Source organism: Gymnoscopelus microlampas, assembly GCF_963454915.1.
Source record: "Gymnoscopelus microlampas genome assembly, chromosome: 17".
In the NCBI taxonomy this organism is placed as follows: domain Eukaryota; kingdom Metazoa; phylum Chordata; class Actinopteri; order Myctophiformes; family Myctophidae; genus Gymnoscopelus; species Gymnoscopelus microlampas.
Genome location: NC_139954.1, coordinates 36,781,427 through 36,804,610, shown reverse-complemented (window position 1 = coordinate 36,804,610; position 23,184 = coordinate 36,781,427). Strand labels below are relative to the sequence as shown.

General features: G+C 39.9%; 1 protein-coding gene across 1 annotated transcript in view; it reads left to right on the top strand.

Annotated features, from left to right (window-relative positions):
• Positions 1 to 6,849, top strand: part of slc49a4 (solute carrier family 49 member 4) — a 68,587-nt gene extending 61,738 nt beyond the window's left edge. The window contains exon 9 of the mRNA XM_084084687.1: positions 4,418 to 6,849. Within this exon, the coding sequence (XP_083940813.1) occupies positions 4,418 to 4,533 (116 nt within the window). The 3' untranslated portion in view covers positions 4,534 to 6,849. The remainder of the gene's footprint in view (positions 1 to 4,417) is intronic.
• The last annotated feature ends 16,335 nt before the right edge of the window (positions 6,850 to 23,184 follow it).

The window sequence follows — 23,184 nt, the reverse complement described above, 5'->3', positions numbered from 1 at the left end:
ATTCGGTCGTTTTTTAATGTGACAGGGTGGGTCACAGCCAATTAAGTGGCCCCATGTAATGGATCCTGTGCTCTGACAAATTTCTGGCGATGTCATACGTTTTCATTGTATCAGAGTGCAGCGCGGCTGCTGCTATGACCGGGGAAACAAACTTTGACATGCTGATTAGCCAGCTGTCAGCCGTAGAGAGAGAGAGAGAGAGAGAGAGAGAGCAATTAACCAGTCACTCTGCATGACGAGAGAAGGGGATGCAATTTTGGGGCTATTACACTGTGTGACATACAACATATGCAAAAAAGTTCTGAGACTCAAATCTAAATCAGCCACTTGCACATGTAGTTTAGGGACTGGCTCTCCTCCCTTCTCCTCTCCTCTCCTCTCCTCTCCTACTCCTTCCACTCAGAGTATTTATTAAACAGATCCATAGTAGTTGGTTTGGCTCCTCCTCACACATTGCTCCGGGCTCTTCCTTTTGCATGTCAGAGGGGAGCGATTGAGCTGCTTATCCACTTTTACCACGGCACCATATTGAATTACCCAAGAGGTCCTCGGGCCCATATTAGCATTCACACGAGGCTGCAGACCTTAACAACAACACAAGCACGCACATGCACACACACACACACACACACACACACACACACACACACACACACACACACACACACACACACACACACACACACACACACACACACACTTTAACCCATTGAGACCTGAAGCCTATTCTACATGTCTCCTAAATCCCAACAGTATTCTGAAAAACGTATGTTTCTATATCAGTGGTGTTCAATCTTTTTCATGTCAAGGACCCCCAAAATGATATGTATTTGGCCGCGGACCCCCATCAAAATATTTTGTTCCAGAGACCCCTCAGAAGCAAAGATTTGAGTTACAAATGTTCGCTTTAAAAATATATATATTCAAAGATTTGCACACATTTTCAAAAAAAATAATCAAAAATAGCAGATATACAAGCTCATAGCGCGGCACCGAGTGCCGCGCTATGAGCTTGAGCTTGTAGAGCTTGTAGAGCTTGTAGAGCTTGTAGATCTGAATAGCCCACAGTGTAAAATAATGCCTTTTAGCTCAAATCTAAAAATGACACGGTTCCAGGTCGTAATGGGTTAAATGGAGGAGTCTCTATGATGCATACAGTATGTGTGTGTGTGTCTGTGTGAAAGAGAGGGAGAGAGAAGGAAAGACAAAGTGAGTCAGAGAGAGAGAGGGAGAGAGTGAGACGGTGGGTCAGACAAACACAACTCCATTAACCTGTCTCCATGCCAGGTCTCCCGTTTGTCCGGCTCTCTCACACCCATTTTGATTAACGACGTTGCCTTTGGAAGCTTCACACACATCCCCCATCACATCCTCACTCAACCCCCCCCCCCCCCCCCCCCCCCCCCCCCCCCCCCCCCCCCCCCCCCCCCACCACCACCACCACCATCTATCTTTTCCTCTATCCTCCTCTCTCTACCATTCTTCATGCCATATCTCCTTCCTCTGTCTCGCACATGCTTTTCCCCTCCCTTTCCCCTCTCCTTCTACCATTCATGAGGATGGGGTGGGGGGGGGGGGGGCAGTGGTGGAAAGTAACTAAGTACATTTTACTTAAGTACTGTACTTAAGTGAAATGATGAGGTGTTTGTACTTTCCTTGAGTATTTCCAATTTCCAATACTTTTACTTCTACATCTACGGTACTCCACTGCATTTCAGAAGCAAATTTTGTGCTTTTACTCTACTACAATTATTTGAAAACTTTAGTTACTAGTTACTTTCAGATATAAATTATAGTATAAAACATACATAACATACACAACCGCTTTAGCCCTATTTTATACCTTTATAGGCTATTTGAAAATAGCCGATCTACAAGCTTGGAGATCTGCTATTTTCAAACATTTTAGTACTTTTACTTTTGGTACTTTTAAGTACATTTTGATGCATTTGTGCCAAGCGTCCATACAGTATAATTTAAAAAAAAAATCACACCCTGTGTGAAGGTAGCGGCGCCTTTGATACATTTTGTCATCGATATGTGTTTATAATGTGTTTATAGTGTTTAATGTGTGTTTAATGTGTCACGTGAAGCTTGACCAATCACTTTGTTGACGGGTCTGACCAATCAGAGCGTTGACGGGTCTGACCAATCAGAGCGTTGACGGGTCTGACCAATCAGAGCGTTGACGGGTCTGACCAATCAGAACGTTGACGGGTCTGACCAATCAGAGCGTTGACGGGTCTGACCAATCAGAGTGTTGACGGGTCTGACCAATCAGAGCGTTGACAGGTCTGACCAATCAGAGCGTTGACGGGTCTGACCAATCAGAGCGTTGACGGTGAACACGGACAAAGTCAGGTATAATAGAGCAGATAAAGGTATAGAGCGGCTAGCGCCGCTAAAAAGCACTGCTCCGCTCTCTCTCGCCCGTGTGGCTCATCGATCTGTGCGCTGTCCTCAAACCGGGGCAATTGATCGTCCGCATTAGGCATTAGGAGGCCGGCCCTCTGCGCTCAAACCCATGGGTGTCCCTGGGTGAGAATGAAGATGCATTGCGTCGGCGGGGTCCCCCCCCCCCCCGGATGTGTGGTATGAGTATGACCTGGTTTCTCTATGTACTATTGCAGTGGTTGTCTCGGGCTCGAGCAGCTGCCTGCCACCTAGCCACCGTGCCATCAGTCCTGTACTGGGCTCTTTGCTCTGCAGAGTGGGTTAGGCTTTGCTTAATGTTTCTATCAGGTCTCGCCCGCCACAGCGCCCACCGCGGTGCGCACGCCTTGTCAACATGTTGCTGAGACAGCTGGCTGTGCAGCAAGTGCTGCTGAATTACATTTGAAAAGAGGACAATTGATTTTGCTGTTGTCCAGACTGGTTGTGTGTGTGTGTGTGTGTGTGTGTGTGTGTGTGTGTGTGTGTGTGTGTGTGTGTGTGTGTGTGTGTGTGGGTGGGGCACACAGGCGCATGTGTGCCCGTGTGCCTGTTTGTGTTTGAGCTCGAGAGATTTATTGGTCTTAGTGTTGATTAGTTGAGAGGCCTGTGGCTCTAGGCAGTCAGTCTGGCCTCTTGACTTGCCCTTCAGATCCAATATTATAGCAGACAACCCAAGCACCTTTCCTCCGCTTAATGGAGCTTGAAAAGAGCAAAGAGATCCTCTCCATACAAACGTTGTTTAGGTTCAAGTGTGGGTCAATGATAATGTGGAAATGGAGCCAATACTGTTGAATTATTTGGAATCATGATTGCAAGACTGCAAGCTGTTCTTATTTCATTTACAGAACGGCAGGGGGTTCCTGCCGTCCTATTGATTAGCCATTTCGCCCATACATTATTCATACATTATTCAGCACAACTCCATTCCGGCTCTCATTACGTTTCTCAGAGTGCATAGATTACTTGCATTTCATTATAAAGGAACACGTCATCATGCTGTATATACCTCTATAGTCTCTCAAGTTCAGAGCACAATATTCATTTTTACTGCTCTACTGGTTAGACCCACTATGTAATTATGGCCAGGAGAGTGGACCCTATGGTTAACCATAATATTTATCTTATCTTGTATTATAAGATATAAGATTAGCCTTTATTGATCCCCATTCGGAAATTCAGGTGTCATGGCAGCAACAGAAGAGTAAAACGCCATAGATGAGCCAACCAAGATAGATGAGAACGAAGATAAAAATTAAATTAATATTCCAGCCTATAACAAAAGGTCAAAGCTTCAATCCCCACTACAGTCAAATAAGCGAGGTGGAACAGCCGCTGCCTGGGGGCCGGCAGGTTCCTGGTTTGGTCCCCAGCTCCTCTTTACATTGAAGTGTCCTTTGGCAACACACTGAAACCTAACTGCTACAGATGTGCGTGTGTGCGTGTGTGTGTGTGTGTGTGTGTGTGTGTGTGTGTGTGTGTGTGTGTGTGTGTGTGTGTGTGTGTGTGTGTGTGTGTGTGTGTGTGTGTGTGTGTGTGTGTGTGTGTGTGTGTGTGTGTGTGTGTGTGTGTGTGTGTGCGTGCGTGCGTGCGTGCGTGCGTGCGTGCGTGCGTGCGTGCGTGCGTGCGTGCGTGCGGAGTGCGTGAGAGAGAGTGAGACATACAGTACATTGTAAAGTACTTTGAGGGGTTAGAAGTCTAGAAAAGCGTTGTATAAATGTACTATTACCAAACCCAAATCTGTCCAGCCACGGGTCTGGACTGAAGTGTCCTTGAGCAATACACTGAACCACTTGCAAGTCATTCGCCGATTAATTTCAAGTAAAAATCTCTGAAGCCTCGGATAAATTACTAATGCTTAATTTATACACATCGTAGGACTATGTAATGTATAAATCAGGCTTGAAATATGATGTAAGACTAATCCTCTCTCTCTCTCTCTCTCTCCCTCCCTCTCTCTGTCTCCTACACGTCTCCCTCCATTCAGAAGTGTCCTGGCTGAACTGGAGTTTGACGGGCTCCTGTCTCTTCAGCCTCATCCTCATCCTCTTCTTCAGGGAGTCCTACGACCGCCTCTACCTGGATGTCTTCGTCTCTGTCTGACACCCACCAGCACAACAAAAAAAAAAACAATCATACACACTCAAAGAACTGAACAATGACATTGCACAAAAGAAGAGGATAAAAAGAGGAAGAGGGAAGCTCCAGCACTCCCCTCACTAAGGATTTATGGCGTGAGGTGTGTATAAGACGACAGCGATGAATCCGTCGGGATTTGCGCCACTGTACGAGGCCTCGGCTCGTGGGAAGAGTTTCCGATGTTTTATTCTTTATACTCAACTGACTTTGCGCCACGTGGTCGTCCGACATCATCTTGGTCGTTTTTATAAATGTAATGTACAACCTACGTTTGTGTGTAAACAAACGCTCATCAACGGTTTTAATTATTTTTTAACCAATCATGGCATGAGGGACTGTTGTTGTTTACAGATGATGTAATGTTTTAACGTTCTCAGTGTTGCCCCGCCCCCTGTGATCCGTTTACCGTAGTTCACTACCCTTCCTCATAGAAGTAGCCTGAGCCTGGTTAGAGGCTGATCTTGCAATAACGGTTATCTACAATAACAAAGAATGGGAAGGCAAACCGATGCCACGATAGAGCCTATAGGCCACGGTGCTCTTAAACCCCATTAAGACCTGGAACGCATCTGTGTCACTTTAGATTTCTTTGGCTATTCAAAAATAGCAGATATATATGTAGATCTGCTATTTTAGAAAGATCTTGAACATTTTTTGGGGGGAACTTTTTCAAAAAACTGTTAGGATATTTAAGAATCGCCTCAGGTCTTTATGGGTTAATTAGGAAGTCAAAGGTGAATATTGGATGGCTTCAACATCCAGTCAGCAGGCCTGATGCTGCAGAGTTGGGGGCAAACAAGGGACATCCCAGCAGTTTTTAGTGCCACTCAAAACTATGGGACATGACTAGCTGGGGAGGCATACACTGTTAAGTGGCATGTGATATTGCCTATAGTATAGTGACAGACACTTACCTTTTATCTCCCCCTCAAGACTGTTATTATGCGAGAATGAACATTATCTAGCTAAACTATTGGACGATGCACTGGCCATCTGCCAGTGTCATCATGGGCTGTGATTGGATAAGCCTTCTGCGATGCAAGAAGGTCCAGTGTTTTTTTTTTTTTGGAAGTGTCAAATTCCCTGTGTCATCCAAACAAAGGTAGCAGGTTACACCTTCATAATTTAGAATTTATTCTCATACGGTCTACCATTTACCACGGTCTTCTATTGGTGTTGTTTTATTAATGTTTTTGAAACTTAACTTAAATCTGACATGTTTGTTTTTACGTTTTAAAATAAATACATATATATTTATTGGGAGGGAGCACTACACTAAAGGTTAATATTTTACACAGAGAATTAGCTTTTGCGAAGCTTGGTCTGTGGTTGAGCGCTTGGCAGTGTAACCGAACGTGACCGAGTCGAAACCAAGCAACCAATCGAGGGATTTTATTTGATTGTGTACGGGCATGTTGGTAAAACCTCATCCTAAACCGCCTAGTTACTCCTCATGTAAGCCACCATGTTCACCAGCAGATGTCACTGCACTAAGTGAGCGTGGACGACTGATTTCAAAACTGACGGAGAGAGAGCAGCACATTATTACTTGAGGAAAACGGACACCCTTAAAGAAGCCTGAACGGATCAGTCTGGAGCTCCAACAGGCGTGAGCGTCAACTCTTGAGGGACATAACCACAACAAACATACTGTACTGACACTGACAAAAAAAACACCTGCCATTTTACCCAGTTTCTCTGGATCTGACCTTTCTGTGACTTTTCTCTCTTTTCTCTTTGTCTTGTGGTGGAGCCAAACATTCTCTCCTGAGTCAGTTGCCATGCACATGAGCCACTGGGAATGTTTTTATTTGTTTTTTTCTTCGGCTGGCATACTGTATTGTGTATATCCTGATGCTTGCTTTTTATTTTTTTATGCTCCTTGTACATAAAGGGTTGTCTTTTACCTCGTGACATGTTGCCTTAATTACCCAGAGCGAGCCATGCATTTAGTCTTTCTGTTTCCTCCACACTGTGACTGGTCTATCTGTATATGTGTAGCATTGAAAGAAGCCGTTTTATGCTCATGTTTCCACATTCTGCAGTGCGACTTCATCATTTCCTGGGCTTTGGGTTATAAATGTTCTTATTCTGCGGAAAGGAGGAAAAAAAGACCATGTTTGACTGTCACAGATTTTTCAGCACCTTATTAAAATGAACATTTCCAGAATACCGCTGTGTCTGTGCTTCCGTTGTTGATGAACAGGCAGAGAAGAGGTTATTAAGGGACTAGATGACATCATGCCGAACCAGAGGACGAGCTTGTTTTGCGCTGCTATATCAGAACCTGCCAACCCTTCTGTTCTCACCAGGAGACTCCTGTTATTTGACCCCATCTCCTGGACGTCTCCTGTTCTTCCATTTCTCCTGTTCTTATATGCATATGCAAATCACAATGGCAGTATTTGATTGTTCTTTTTGTTGCAAGGTGTGAGTGGGCAAGGTGTGAGCTCTCTCTCTCTCTCTCTCACTCACTTACTCACTCACTCACTCTTTGATTCTGGCTCACCCCCCCAAAAAAAACTCTTTCTGAGAGAATGGGAATGTTACTCTTTTACTGTCGCTTTATGTGTGGATAAACTCCAGTCCAATGCAATTTTAAAGAGATAGTCATTTTTAAGTAATTAGTGGTTATTATTAAATATGTCTCTTTTATTGCTACTTTTAACTTTTTAATGGATCTTATGTAAGTAAAGGCTGATAAAAGAGTCAAACCCCCCAAAAGAATCTCCTGTTATTGGACGGTCTGAGGTTGGCAGATATGGTTTAGGTTACAGAAGCTGTCACTTTGATCATCAACTTCATGTTCAAATGTGTTTACCTGTAGTGTACAGGAACAGGCTGTAGATCATATGTCACAATAAACAAAAATGGTGCTAAATAGTGCTAAAAGTGGTTCTTTGAATCGTGATTATGTTCTACTAGACTCAGGTTCTGACCGCTACGCTACCCTCACACCTAGGTGGCACCGCTGATCCAACCAATATGTCTGAGTCTGTGCTCAGGAATGTGTCAAAAACAAAAAAATCTCCATGAATTCAAGGCTTCATGGGGTGTGTAATTGATAGAAAAAAAATATTTTTTGGGGTGAACTACTCTTTTAAGTGTCTTGTTCAGGAACACTTTGACATATTGCTGAGGCCTGGGATCGACCTTGGGCTTTATGGCTAGCCCAACCCGATCGCCAGAGGAAACCTTCTCATTGAACGTTTTTCAACGTTTCTCAAAATCCGTGCATAGACTACTGGAAAACCACAAATTCCGTGCATAGCCGCCTCGCATCTCCCCCATTGTGACTAAACCATTTCGGAGCCGCGCAGTCTCAAGGGAATTGTCGCCGTGTGAAGGACCACCGAGCGAGCTAAAGCGAGCGAGTTGCCGTCCTGAACATTGCGACATTCCCTTGAGCCTACTCAGCGGCGTTTGAGTTACGTACCGATAGGCACAGAATAGTAAATTTTGTTGTGGGGACTGCTCTACTTCCTGTTTTTTCCGGGTTGCGACTGGTTACGCCCACCGTGGGACTCCCCGTACATATGCACGGAATTTGGGGGTTTCTAGGCGACTATGCACGGAATGACGTGCACAAATCCGTACAATGTATACCAATTCTCTGGCGATCAGGCTGGCTAGCCAGGCAAGCTCTCTAACCATTCAGCTATGGCCACATCATCAGCAGTGATTCTAACGCAGTTGTACTCTGTAACAGTAAATAGGTTTCAGGGGAAACCAGCAAAATGAGGAATAATATAATAAAAGACTCTCTAGCTAATAAAGCGTCATGTCTCTCATTTTTTTACACTGTATTTGATATTACCTTTATATGAATTAATACATTATGCATTTCATCCTCTATATATTGTCCAGCAACCTTTATGATAACGGCGAAAAAAGATAGCCGACCCGTGGGAGCCAGAACGTTCAGATGCCGAGGCTCCTGCGCTGGGAATCGATACCATGATCTTGTGGTCTGCAGTCAACAGCTGTTCCGACTGAGCTGGAGCTATGGATAGAGCATTTGCATTAAAAGGAGAATTCACACAAGCAGAATTCACCCTCGCCAGGGTCAAAACCTTTATATTTGAAATCCAAATGTTTATGTGGATCAGAGGTCTTCAACAGGGGGCCCGCAACCCCTAGGGGGTCCGCGGAGGTACTGCAGGGGGTCCGCGAAATTGTTGTTTGATAAAGAAAAAAAAAAAACGTTTTAAAAACTTTTTGTTCATTTTCCCCCCCAAAATGTCAATATGTCTTTAAACATAACATGACATATTTTAATAGCTTTAATAGTAAAACATTTTCCGTTTCGGTAGTGACACAATGGTGTCACTACCGAAACGAAAAAAAAAATGTTCCCCCAAAAACCTGTTAGGAGTACGTTTCAGGCAATTTAAAGTTGATTGGTAGTGACTTTTTTTTTGGTCCCTAACATTCATCGAGCTCTGGACTTAGACATTTTTTTTCCGTTTCGGTAGTGACACAATGGTGTCACTACCGAAACGAAAAAAAAATTGTTCCCCCAAAAACCTGTTAGGAGTACGTTTCAGGCAATTTAAAGTTGATTGGTAGTGACTTTTTTTTTGGTCCCTAACATTCATCGAGCTCTGGACTTAATATTTTTTTTTCCGTTTCGGTAGTGACACAATGGTGTCACTACCGAAACAAAAAAAAAAAATGTTCCCCCAAAAACCTGTTAGGAGTACGTTTCAGGCAATTTAAAGTTGATTGGTAGTGACTTTTTTTTTGGTCCCTAACATTCATCGAGCTCTGGACTTAGTAAATTTTTTTCCGTTTCGGTAGTGACACTACCGAAACGAAAAGAAAACATTTTCCCCCAAAAACCTGTTAGGAGTACGTTTCAGGCAATTTAAAGTTGATTGGTAGTGACTTTTTTTTGGTCCCTAACATTCATCGAGCTCTGGACTTAGTAATTTTTTTTCCGTTTCAGTAGTGACACTACCGAAACGAAAAAAAAAATGTTCCCCCAAAAACCTGTTAGGAGTACGTTTCAGGCAATTTAAAGTTGATTGGTAGTGACTTTTTTTTGGGTCCCTAACATTCATCGAGCTCTGGACTTAGTAATATTTTGGTAGCACTTTACAATAATGACCCGTTATAAAGCATTTATAAACGTTTATAAGTAGTTTGTAGACTATTAACAAATCATTAACAACCTGTTTGTTCACATTTGTAAATGATTACTAAAACCTTTATAACTACAGTTACAAATCATTTATAAAGTATTAGTAAGTAGTGAACTATTCATGAATAAGCCATTTATATACATCTGTAAAAGATTATTAAATCATTTGTAACGACCCATTCTAAAGCATCTATAAACGTTTATAAGCAGTTTGTAGACTATTAACAAATCATTAACAACCTGTTTATTGACATTCGTAAATGATTACTAAAACCTTTATAACTACGGTTACAAATCATCTATAAAGGTATTTTATGACTATTCATGAATAAGACATGTATAATACATCTGTAAATGATTATTAAATCATTTGTAACTGATGTTACATAATATATACAAGCTATTGGTAGCTTGTTCATGTTTAACATATGCTTTGTTAAACATTCCTAAAGTATCTATAAATCCTTAATACATGTTATTATGTGCCCTATAGAAGTGAAGACAGTTCATCATTTACAACTGTCTGTTAATGTGTTTGTTCATGTTTAACATGCTTTGTAAAACATTCCTAAAATATCTAAGACTATGCATTATTATACTCTACCAGGAAGGCTGTACTTGTCAGCCATCTGTTAGCTCAATGGGTTGAGACGCAGTATTCATGATCCAGAGGCCATGAGTTCAAATCCCATTGATGTCTTTCCTATGATTCTTTCCTTTGCAGACTGGCTTCCAGAAGATTAACTGAAAACTACCAGGAAGGCTTTACTTGTCAGCCATCTGTTAGCTCAATGGGTTGAGACGCAGTATTCATGATCCAGAGGCCATGAGTTCAAATCCCATTGATGTCTTTCCTATGATTCTTTCCTTTGCAGACTGGCTTCCAGAAGATTAACTGAAAACTACCAGGAAGGCTTTACTTGTCAGCCATCTGTTAGCTCAATGGGTTGAGACGCAGTATTCATGATCCAGAGGCCATGAGTTCAAATCCCATTGATGTCTTTCCTATGATTCTTTCCTTTGCAGACTGGCTTCCAGAAGATTAACTGAAAACTACCAGGAAGGCTTTACTTGTCAGCCATCTGTTAGCTCAATGGGTTGAGACGCAGTATTCATGATCCAGAGGCCATGAGTTCAAATCCCATTGATGTCTTTCCTATGATTCTTTCCTTTGCAGACTGGCTTCCAGAAGATCAACTGAAAACTACCAGGAAGGCTGTACTTGTCAGCCATCTGTTAGCTCAATGGGTTGAGACGCAGTATACATGATCCAGAGGCCATGAGTTCAAATCCCACTGGTGTCTTTACTGTGATGCTTTCCTTTGCAGACTAACTTCTAGAAAAACAAGTTAAAACCACCAGGAAACCTGTAACTCTCAGCCAACAGCTTAGCTCAACTGGTAGAGTGTCTGTCCAATAACATGACTTGACTTGACTCGAGTGGCAATCGAACCCACTCAAGTCAAGTCATGTTATTGGACAGACGCTCTACCAGTCGAGCTATGCTGTTGGCTGAGAGTTACAGGTTTCCTGGTGGTTTTAACTTGTTTTTCTAGAAGTTAGTCTGCAAAGGGAAGCATCACTAAGGATATCAGTCAATTTATCCATTGCCCCAAGTTACCGGGGACACTTGACTCGAGTGGGAATCGAACCCACTAAAGTCAAGTCAAGTCATGTTATTGGACAGACGCTCTACCAGTTGAGCTATGCTGTTGGCTGAGAGTTACAGGTTTCCTGGTGGTTTTAACTTGTTTTTCTAGAAGTTAGTCTGCAAAGGGAAGCATCACTAAGGATATCAGTCAATTTATCTGTTGCCCCAAGTTACCGGGGACACTTGACTCGAGTGGGAATCGAACCCACTAAAGTCAAGTCAAGTCATGTTATTGGACAGACGCTCTACCAGTTGAGCTATGCTGTTGGCTGAGAGTTACAGGTTTCCTGGTGGTTTTAACTTGTTTTTCTAGAAGTTAGTCTGCAAAGGGAAGCATCACTAAGGATATCAGTCAATTTATCTGTTGCCCCAAGTTACCGGGGACACTTGACTCGAGTGGGAATCCAACCCACTCAAGTCAAGTCATGTTATTGGACAAACGCTCTACCAGTTGAGCTAAGCTGTTGGCTGAGAGTTACAGGTTTCCTGGTGGTTTTAACTTTCGTTTCGGTAAAATGAATTTTACCGAAACGAAACATTTTCCTGTTTTTTTTGGGTAGGCTAGATAATTGGAAAAATGGCAAAGACATTCTTTGATTTTTATTCTTGGATGAAAGATTTGAAAAAAAAAACTATTTTGAGCTTTTTTCAGTGTCAGTCCCAAATCAAAAGAAGCCAAAATACTAAGCAGAATATCAGAAAAATGGAGCATTTCCCTGATTTTTTGGTGGGATAGAAAATTGAAAAAAATGAAGCAATACGATACGATACGATACGATATAACTTTATTGTCAGCTTTCACCGAAATTTGCTTTGTGTCCATGACGTCACCGTTCAAGATACAGGCAGGACATACACAATACATTACACAAAGTACATTACAGGACATACATCACAGAAGCAGACAGAAACAAGCAATGTTTTATTTAGGTTCTGAAACGAAAGTCAGTAAGATAGACTTGAGAAGTGAATTCGAATTGAATCTCAGATTATACTAAGATACCTTCACAGGCCCGGGGGATCTTAGTATAATCTGAGCTTCAAATTGGAAGTGAATATTTGAAAAATTGAGCAATATATAATTTGGGGTCTGAAAGGAAAATCAGTAAAATAATTGTTTAAAAAGTGAATTGGAATAGAATGTGAGATTATTCTAAGATCCCCTGACCCATGTCCACAGTAAGGTGGAATTTTTGAACTGTAAATGGAGTTTCTAGGTGAAAGTGTTTTTTTGATGTCCCAAATCCTTCCATCGACCTCCATTATAAATCTCTGAACTTTTAAAGGAGTACAATTCTAAAACTATTAAACATTTCAAAGATTCCTTTTCAGGCAAACATGTCCACAGCAAGATGAACATTTTAAAGTATGAATGGGGTTACTAGCAGTAAGTATGTAGGATTAGTAGCCTGTACTCGTTTCCCTTTGCCGCATCCACAATGCATGGGACGCTTAAAGTTTAATATCTCCCAAACTACAAATGATTTCAAAGAAAAAATCTCAAGCATGCATGTCCACAGTAAGGTGGAATTTTTGAACTGTGAATGGAGTTTCTAGGTGAAAGTTTTTTTTTGATGTCCCAAATCCTTCCATCGACCTCCATTATAAATCTCTGAACTTTTAAATGAGTACAATTCTAAAACTATGCAACATTTCAAAGATTCCTTTTCAGGCAAACATGTCCAGAGTAAGACGAACATTTTAAAGTATGAATGAGGTTACTAGGCGTAAGTATGTAGTTGTAAGCCTGCCTTTAAATGTCCATTGCCGCATCGACAATGAATGGGGCGCTTAAAGTTAAATATCTCCAAAACTACAAATGATTTCAAAAGAAAAAATCTCAAGCATGCATGTCCACAGTAAGGTGGAATTTTTTAACTGTGAATGGAGTTTCTAGGTGAACGTGTTTTTTTGAGGTCCCTATAACCTAACCCTAACCTTCCATCCGCCTCCATTCTAAATCTCTGAACTTTTAAATGAGTACAATTCTAAAACTATGCAACATTTCAAAGATTCCTTTTCAGGCAAACATGTCCAGAGTAAGACGAACATTTTAAAGTATGAATGAGGTTACTAGGCGTAAGTATGTAGTTGTAAGCCTGCCTTTAAATGTCCATTGCCGCATCAACAATGAATGGGGCGCTTAAAGTTAAATATCTCCAAAACTACAAATGATTTCAAAAGAAAAAATCTCAAGCATGCATGTCCACAGTAAGGTGAAATTTTTGAACTGTGAATGGAGTTTCTAGGTGAACGTGTTTTTTTGAGGTCCCTATACCCTAACCCTAACCTTCCATCCGCCTCCATTCTAAATCTCTGAACTTTTAAATGAGTACAATTCTAAAACTATGCAACATTTCAAAGATTCCTTTTCAGGCAAACATGTCCAGAGTTAGACGAACATTTTAAAGTATGAATGAGGTTACTAGGCGTAAGTATGTAGTTGTAAGCCTGCCTTTAAATGTCCATTGCCGCATCGACAATGAATGGGGCGCTTAAAGTTAAATATCTCCAAAACTACAAATGATTTCAAAAGAAAAAATCTCAAGCATGCATGTCCACAGTAAGGTGGAATTTTTGAACTGTGAATGGAGTTTCTAGGTGAACGTGTTTTTTGAGGTCCCTATAACCTAACCCTAACCTTCCATCCGCCTCCCTTCTAAATCTCTGAACTTTTAAATGAGTACAATTCTAAAACTATGCAACATTTCAAAGATTCCTTTTCAGGCAAACATGTCCAGAGTAAGACGAACATTTTAAAGTATGAATGAGGTTACTAGGCGTAAGTATGTAGTTGTAAGCCTGCCTTTAAATGTCCATTGCCGCATCGACAATGAATGGGGCGCTTAAAGTTAAATATCTCCAAAACTACAAATGATTTCAAAAGAAAAAATCTCAAGCATGCATGTCCACAGTAAGGTGGAATTTTTGAACTGTGAATGGAGTTTCTAGGTGAACGTGTTTTTTTGAGGTCCCTATACCCTAACCCTAACCTTCCATCCGCCTCCATTCTAAATCTCTGAACTTTTAAATGAGTACAATTCTAAAACTATGCAACATTTCAAAGATTCCTTTTCAGGCAAACATGTCCAGAGTAAGACGAACATTTTAAAGTATGAATGAGGTTACTAGGCGTAAGTATGTAGTTGTAAGCCTGCCTTTAAATGTCCATTGCCGCATCGACAATGAATGGGGCCCTTAAAGTTAAATATCTCCAAAACTACAACTGATTTCAAAAGAAAAAATCTCAAGCATGCATGTCCACAGTAAGGTGGAATTTTTGAACTGTGAATGGAGTTTCTAGGTGAACGTGTTTTTTTGAGGTCCCTATAACCTAACCCTAACCTTCCATCCGCCTCCCTTCTAAATCTCTGAACTTTTAAATGAGTACAATTCTAAAACTATGCAACATTTCAAAGATTCCTTTTCAGGCAAACATGTCCAGAGTAAGACGAACATTTTAAAGTATGAATGAGGTTACTAGGCGTAAGTATGTAGTTGTAAGCCTGCCTTTAAATGTCCATTGCCGCATCGACAATGAATGGGGCGCTTAAAGTTAAATATCTCCAAAACTACAAATGATTTCAAAAGAAAAAATCTCAAGCATGCATGTCCACAGTAAGGTGGAATTTTTGAACTGTGAATGGAGTTTCTAGGTGAACGTGTTTTTTTGAGGTCCCTATAACCTAACCCTAACCTTCCATCCGCCTCCATTCTAAATCTCTGAACTTTTAAATGAGTACAATTCTAAAACTATGCAACATTTCAAAGATTCCTTTTCAGGCAAACATGTCCAGAGTAAGACGAACATTTTAAAGTATGAATGAGGTTACTAGGCGTAAGTATGTAGTTGTAAGCCTGCCTTTAAATGTCCATTGCCGCATCGACAATGAATGGGGCGCTTAAAGTTAAATATCTCCAAAACTACAAATGATTTCAAAAGAAAAAATCTCAAGCATGCATGTCCACAGTAAGGTGGAATTTTTGAACTGTGAATGGAGTTTCTAGGTGAACGTGTTTTTTGAGGTCCCTATACCCTAACCCCAACCTTCCATCCGCCTCCATTCTAAATCTCTGAACTTTTAAATGAGTACAATTCTAAAACTATGCAACATTTCAAAGATTCCTTTTCAGGCAAACATGTCCAGAGTAAGACGAACATTTTAAAGTATGAATGAGGTTACTAGGCGTAAGTATGTAGTTGTAAGCCTGCCTTTAAATGTCCATTGCCGCATCGAAAATGAATGGGGCGCTTAAAGTTAAATATCTCCAAAACTACAAAAAAATTCAAAAGAAAAAATCTCAAGCATGCATGTCCACAGTAAGGTGGAATTTTTGAACTGTGAATGGAGTTTCTAGGTGAACGTGTTTTTTTGAGGTCCCTATACCCTAACCCTAACCTTCCATCCGCCTCCATTCTAAATCTCTGAACTTTTAAATGAGTACAATTCTAAAACTATGCAACATTTCAAAGATTCCTTTTCAGGCAAACATGTCCAGAGTTAGACGAACATTTTAAAGTATGAATGAGGTTACTAGGCGTAAGTATGTAGTTGTAAGCCTGCCTTTAAATGTCCATTGCCGCATCGACAATGAATGGGGCGCTTAAAGTTAAATATCTCCAAAACTACAAATGATTTCAAAAGAAAAAATCTCAAGCATGCATGTCCACAGTAAGGTGGAATTTTTGAACTGTGAATGGAGTTTCTAGGTGAACGTGTTTTTTTGAGGTCCCTATAACCTAACCCTAACCTTCCATCCGCCTCCATTCTAAATCTCTGAACTTTTAAATGAGTACAATTCTAAAACTATGCAACATTTCAAAGATTCCTTTTCAGGCAAACATGTCCAGAGTAAGACGAACATTTTAAAGTAGGAATGAGGTTACTAGGCGTAAGTATGTAGTTGTAAGCCTGCCTTTAAATGTCCATTGCCGCATCGACAATGAATGGGGCGCTTAAAGTTAAATATCTCCAAAACTACAAATGATTTCAAAAGAAAAAATCTCAAGCATGCATGTCCACAGTAAGGTGGAATTTTTGAACTGTGAATGGAGTTTCTAGGTGAACGTGTTTTTTTGAGGTCCCTATACCCTAACCCTAACCTTCCATCCGCCTCCATTCTAAATCTCTGAACTTTTAAATGAGTACAATTCTAAAACTATGCAACATTTCAAAGATTCCTTTTCAGGCAAACATGTCCAGAGTAAGACGAACATTTTAAAGTATGAATGAGGTTACTAGGCGTAAGTATGTAGTTGTAAGCCTGCCTTTAAATGTCCATTGCCGCATCGACAATGAATGGGGCGCTTAAAGTTAAATATCTCCAAAACTACAAATGATTTCAAAAGAAAAAATCTCAAGCATGCATGTCCACAGTAAGGTGGAATTTTTGAACTGTGAATGGAGTTTCTAGGTGAACGTGTTTTTTTGAGGTCCCTATACCCTAACCCTAACCTTCCATCCGCCTCCATTCTAAATCTCTGAACTTTTAAATGAGTACAATTCTAAAACTATGCAACATTTCAAAGATTCCTTTTCAGGCAAACATGTCCAGAGTTAGACGAACATTTTAAAGTATGAATGAGGTTACTAGGCGTAAGTATGTAGTTGTAAGCCTGCCTTTAAATGTCCATTGCCGCATCGACAATGAATGGGGCGCTTAAAGTTAAATATCTCCAAAACTACAAATGATTTCAAAAGAAAAAATCTCAAGCATGCATGTCCACAGTAAGGTGGATTTTTTGAACTGTGAATGGAGTTTCTAGGTGAACGTGTTTTTTTGAGGTCCCTATACCCTAACCCTAACCTTCCATCCGCCTCCATTCTAAATCTCTGAACTTTTAAATGAGTACAATTCTAAAACTATGCAACATTTCAAAGATTCCTTTTCAGGCAAACATGTCCAGAGTTAGACGAACATTTTAAAGTATGAATGAGGTTACTAGGCGTAAGTATGTAGTTGTAAGCCTGCCTTTAAATGTCCATTGCCGCATCGACAATGAATGGGGCGCTTAAAGTTAAATATCTCCAAAACTACAAATGATTTCAAAAGAAAAAATCTCAAGCATGCATGTCCACAGTAAGGTGGAATTTTTGAACTGTGAATGGAGTTTCTAGGTGAACGTGTTTTTTTGAGGTCCCTATAACCTAACCCTAACCTTCCATCCGCCTCCATTCTAAATCTCTGAACTTTTAAATGAGTACAATTCTAAAACTATGCAACATTTCAAAGATTCCTTTTCAGGCAAACATGTCCAGAGTAAGACGAACATTTTAAAGTATGAATGAGGTTACTAGGCGTAAGTATGTAGTTGTAAGCCTGCCTTTAAATGTCCATTGCCGCATCGACAATGAATGGGGCGCTTAAAGTTAAATATCTCCAAAACTACAAATGATTTCAAAAGAAAAAATCTCAAGCATGCATGTCCACAGTAAGGTGGAATTTTTGAACTGTGAATGGAGTTTCTAGGTGAACGTGTTTTTTTGAGGTCCCTATAACCTAACCCTAACCTTCCATCCGCCTCCATTCTAAATCTCTGAACTTTTAAATGAGTACAATTCTAAAACTATGCAACATTTCAAAGATTCCTTTTCAGGCAAACATGTCCAGAGTAAGACGAACATTTTAAAGTATGAATGAGGTTACTAGGCGTAAGTATGTAGTTGTAAGCCTGCCTTTAAATGTCCATTGCCGCATCGACAATGAATGGGGCGCTTAAAGTTAAATATCTCCAAAACTACAAATGATTTCAAAAGAAAAAATCTCAAGCATGCATGTCCACAGTAAGGTGGAATTTTTGAACTGTGAATGGAGTTTCTAGGTGAACGTGTTTTTTTGAGGTCCCTATAACCTAACCCTAACCTTCCATCCGCCTCCATTCTAAATCTCTGAACTTTTAAATGAGTACAATTCTAAAACTATGCAACATTTCAAAGATTCCTTTTCAGGCAAACATGTCCAGAGTAAGACGAACATTTTAAAGTATGAATGAGGTTACTAGGCGTAAGTATGTAGTTGTAAGCCTGCCTTTAAATGTCCATTGCCGCATCGACAATGAATGGGGCGCTTAAAGTTAAATATCTCCAAAACTACAAATGATTTCAAAAGAAAAAATCTCAAGCATGCATGTCCACAGTAAGGTGGATTTTTTGAACTGTGAATGGAGTTTCTAGGTGAACGTGTTTTTTTGAGGTCCCTATACCCTAACCCTAACCTTCCATCCGCCTCCATTCTAAATCTCTGAACTTTTAAATGAGTACAATTCTAAAACTATGCAACATTTCAAAGATTCCTTTTCAGGCAAACATGTCCAGAGTTAGACGAACATTTTAAAGTATGAATGAGGTTACTAGGCGTAAGTATGTAGTTGTAAGCCTGCCTTTAAATGTCCATTGCCGCATCGACAATGAATGGGGCGCTTAAAGTTAAATATCTCCAAAACTACAAATGATTTCAAAAGAAAAAATCTCAAGCATGCATGTCCACAGTAAGGTGGAATTTTTGAACTGTGAATGGAGTTTCTAGGTGAACGTGTTTTTTTGAGGTCCCTATAACCTAACCCTAACCTTCCATCCACCTCCATTCTAAATCTCTGAACTTTTAAATGAGTACAATTCTAAAACTATGCAACATTTCAAAGATTCCTTTTCAGGCAAACATGTCCAGAGTAAGACGAACATTTTAAAGTATGAATGAGGTTACTAGGCGTAAGTATGTAGTTGTAAGCCTGCCTTTAAATGTCCATTGCCGCATTGACAATGAATGGGGCGCTTAAAGTTAAATATCTCCAAAACTACAAATGATTTCAAAAGAAAAAATCTCAAGCATGCATGTCCACAGTAAGGTGGAATTTTTGAACTGTGAATGGAGTTTCTAGGTGAACGTGTTTTTTTGAGGTCCCTATACCCTAACCCTAACCTTCCATCCGCCTCCATTCTAAATCTCTGAACTTTTAAATGAGTACAATTCTAAAACTATGCAACATTTCAAAGATTCCTTTTCAGGCAAACATGTCCAGAGTAAGACGAACATTTTAAAGTATGAATGAGGTTACTAGGCGTAAGTATGTAGTTGTAAGCCTGCCTTTAAATGTCCATTGCCGCATCGACAATGAATGGGGCCCTTAAAGTTAAATATCTCCAAAACTACAAATGATTTCAAAAGAAAAAATCTCAAGCATGCATGTCCACAGTAAGGTGGAATTTTTGAACTGTGAATGGAGTTTCTAGGTGAACGTGTTTTTTTGAGGTCCCTATAACCTAACCCTAACCTTCCATCCGCCTCCATTCTAAATCTCTGAACTTTTAAATGAGTACAATTCTAAAACTATGCAACATTTCAAAGATTCCTTTTCAGGCAAACATGTCCAGAGTAAGACGAACATTTTAAAGTAGGAATGAGGTTACTAGGCGTAAGTATGTAGTTGTAAGCCTGCCTTTAAATGTCCATTGCCGCATCGACAATGAATGGGGCCCTTAAAGTTAAATATCTCCAAAACTACAAATGATTTCAAAAGAAAAAATCTCAAGCATGCATGTCCACAGTAAGGTGGAATTTTTGAACTGTGAATGGAGTTTCTAGGTGAACGTGTTTTTTTGAGGTCCCTATAACCTAACCCTAACCTTCCATCCGCCTCCATTTTAAATCTCTGAACTTTTAAATGAGTACAATTCTAAAACTATGCAACATTTCAAAGATTCCTTTTCAGGCAAACATGTCCAGAGTAAGACGAACATTTTAAAGTAGGAATGAGGTTACTAGGCGTAAGTATGTAGTTGTAAGCCTGCCTTTAAATGTCCATTGCCGCATCGACAATGAATGGGGCGCTTAAAGTTAAATATCTCCAAAACTACAAATGATTTCAAAAGAAAAAATCTCAAGCATGCATGTCCACAGTAAGGTGGAATTTTTGAACTGTGAATGGAGTTTCTAGGTGAACATGTGTTTTTGAGGTCCCTATAACCTAACCCTAACCTTCCATCCGCCTCCATTCTAAATCTCTGAACTTTTAAATGAGTACAATTCTAAAACTATGCAACATTTCAAAGATTCCTTTTCAGGCAAACATGTCCAGAGTAAGACGAACATTTTAAAGTATGAATGAGGTTACTAGGCGTAAGTATGTAGTTGTAAGCCTGCCTTTAAATGTCCATTGCCGCATCGACAATGAATGGGGCGCTTAAAGTTAAATATCTCCAAAACTACAAATGATTTCAAAAGAAAAAATCTCAAGCATGCATGTCCACAGTAAGGTGGAATTTTTGAACTGTGAATGGAGTTTCTAGGTGAACGTGTTTTTTTGAGGTCCCTATAACCTAACCCTAACCTTCCATCCGCCTCCATTCTAAATCTCTGAACTTTTAAATGAGTACAATTCTAAAACTATGCAACATTTCAAAGATTCCTTTTCAGGCAAACATGTCCAGAGTAAGACGAACATTTTAAAGTATGAATGAGGTTACTAGGCGTAAGTATGTAGTTGTAAGCCTGCCTTTAAATGTCCATTGCCGCATCGACAATGAATGGGGCCCTTAAAGTTAAATATCTCCAAAACTACAAATGATTTCAAAAGAAAAAATCTCAAGCATGCATGTCCACAGTAAGGTGGAATTTTTGAACTGTGAATGGAGTTTCTAGGTGAACGTGTTTTTTTGAGGTCCCTATAACCTAACCCTAACCTTCCATCCGCCTCCATTCTAAATCTCTGAACTTTTAAATGAGTACAATTCTAAAACTATGCAACATTTCAAAGATTCCTTTTCAGGCAAACATGTCCAGAGTAAGACGAACATTTTAAAGTAGGAATGAGGTTACTAGGCGTAAGTATGTAGTTGTAAGCCTGCCTTTAAATGTCCATTGCCGCATCGACAATGAATGGGGCCCTTAAAGTTAAATATCTCCAAAACTACAAATGATTTCAAAAGAAAAAATCTCAAGCATGCATGTCCACAGTAAGGTGGAATTTTTGAACTGTGAATGGAGTTTCTAGGTGAACGTGTTTTTTTGAGGTCCCTATAACCTAACCCTAACCTTCCATCCGCCTCCATTCTAAATCTCTGAACTTTTAAATGAGTACAATTCTAAAACTATGCAACATTTCAAAGATTCCTTTTCAGGCAAACATGTCCAGAGTAAGACGAACATTTTAAAGTATGAATGAGGTTACTAGGCGTAAGTATGTAGTTGTAAGCCTGCCTTTAAATGTCCATTGCCGCATCGACAATGAATGGGGCCCTTAAAGTTAAATATCTCCAAAACTACAAATGATTTCAAAAGAAAAAATCTCAAGCATGCATGTCCACAGTAAGGTGGAATTTTTGAACTGTGAATGGAGTTTCTAGGTGAACGTGTTTTTTTGAGGTCCCTATAACCTAACCCTAACCTTCCATCCGCCTCCATTCTAAATCTCTGAACTTTTAAATGAGTACAATTCTAAAACTATGCAACATTTCAAAGATTCCTTTTCAGGCAAACATATCCAGAGTAAGACGAACATTTTAAAGTAGGAATGAGGTTACTAGGCGTAAGTATGTAGTTGTAAGCCTGCCTTTAAATGTCCATTGCCGCATCGACAATGAATGGGGCCCTTAAAGTTAAATATCTCCAAAACTACAAATGATTTCAAAAGAAAAAATCTCAAGCATGCATGTCCACAGTAAGGTGGAATTTTTGAACTGTGAATGGAGTTTCTAGGTGAACGTGTTTTTTTGAGGTCCCTATAACCTAACCCTAACCTTCCATCCGCCTCCATTCTAAATCTCTGAACTTTTAAATGAGTACAATTCTAAAACTATGCAACATTTCAAAGATTCCTTTTCAGGCAAACATGTCCAGAGTAAGACGAACATTTTAAAGTAGGAATGAGGTTACTAGGCGTAAGTATGTAGTTGTAAGCCTGCCTTTAAATGTCCATTGCCGCATCGACAATGAATGGGGCCCTTAAAGTTAAATATCTCCAAAACTACAAATGATTTCAAAAGAAAAAATCTCAAGCATGCATGTCCACAGTAAGGTGGAATTTTTGAACTGTGAATGGAGTTTCTAGGTGAACGTGTTTTTTTGAGGTCCCTATAACCTAGCCCTAACCTTCCATCCGCCTCCATTCTAAATCTCTGAACTTTTAAATGAGTACAATTCTAAAACTATGCAACATTTCAAAGATTCCTTTTCAGGCAAACATGTCCAGAGTAAGACGAACATTTTAAAGTAGGAATGAGGTTACTAGGCGTAAGTATGTAGTTGTAAGCCTGCCTTTAAATGTCCATTGCCGCATCGACAATGAATGGGGCGCTTAAAGTTAAATATCTCCAAAACTACAAATGATTTCAAAAGAAAAAATCTCAAGCATGCATGTCCACAGTAAGGTGGAATTTTTGAACTGTGAATGGAGTTTCTAGGTGAACGTGTTTTTTTGAGGTCCCTATAACCTAACCCTAACCTTCCATCCGCCTCCATTCTAAATCTCTGAACTTTTAAATGAGTACAATTCTAAAACTATGCAACATTTCAAAGATTCCTTTTCAGGCAAACATGTCCAGAGTAAGACGAACATTTTAAAGTATGAATGAGGTTACTAGGCGTAAGTATGTAGTTGTAAGCCTGCCTTTAAATGTCCATTGCCGCATCGACAATGAATGGGGCCCTTAAAGTTAAATATCTCCAAAACTACAAATGATTTCAAAAGAAAAAATCTCAAGCATGCATGTCCCAGTAAGGTGGAATTTTTGAACTGTGAATGGAGTTTCTAGGTGAACGTGTTTTTTTGAGGTCCCTATAACCTAACCCTAACCTTCCATCCGCCTCCATTCTAAATCTCTGA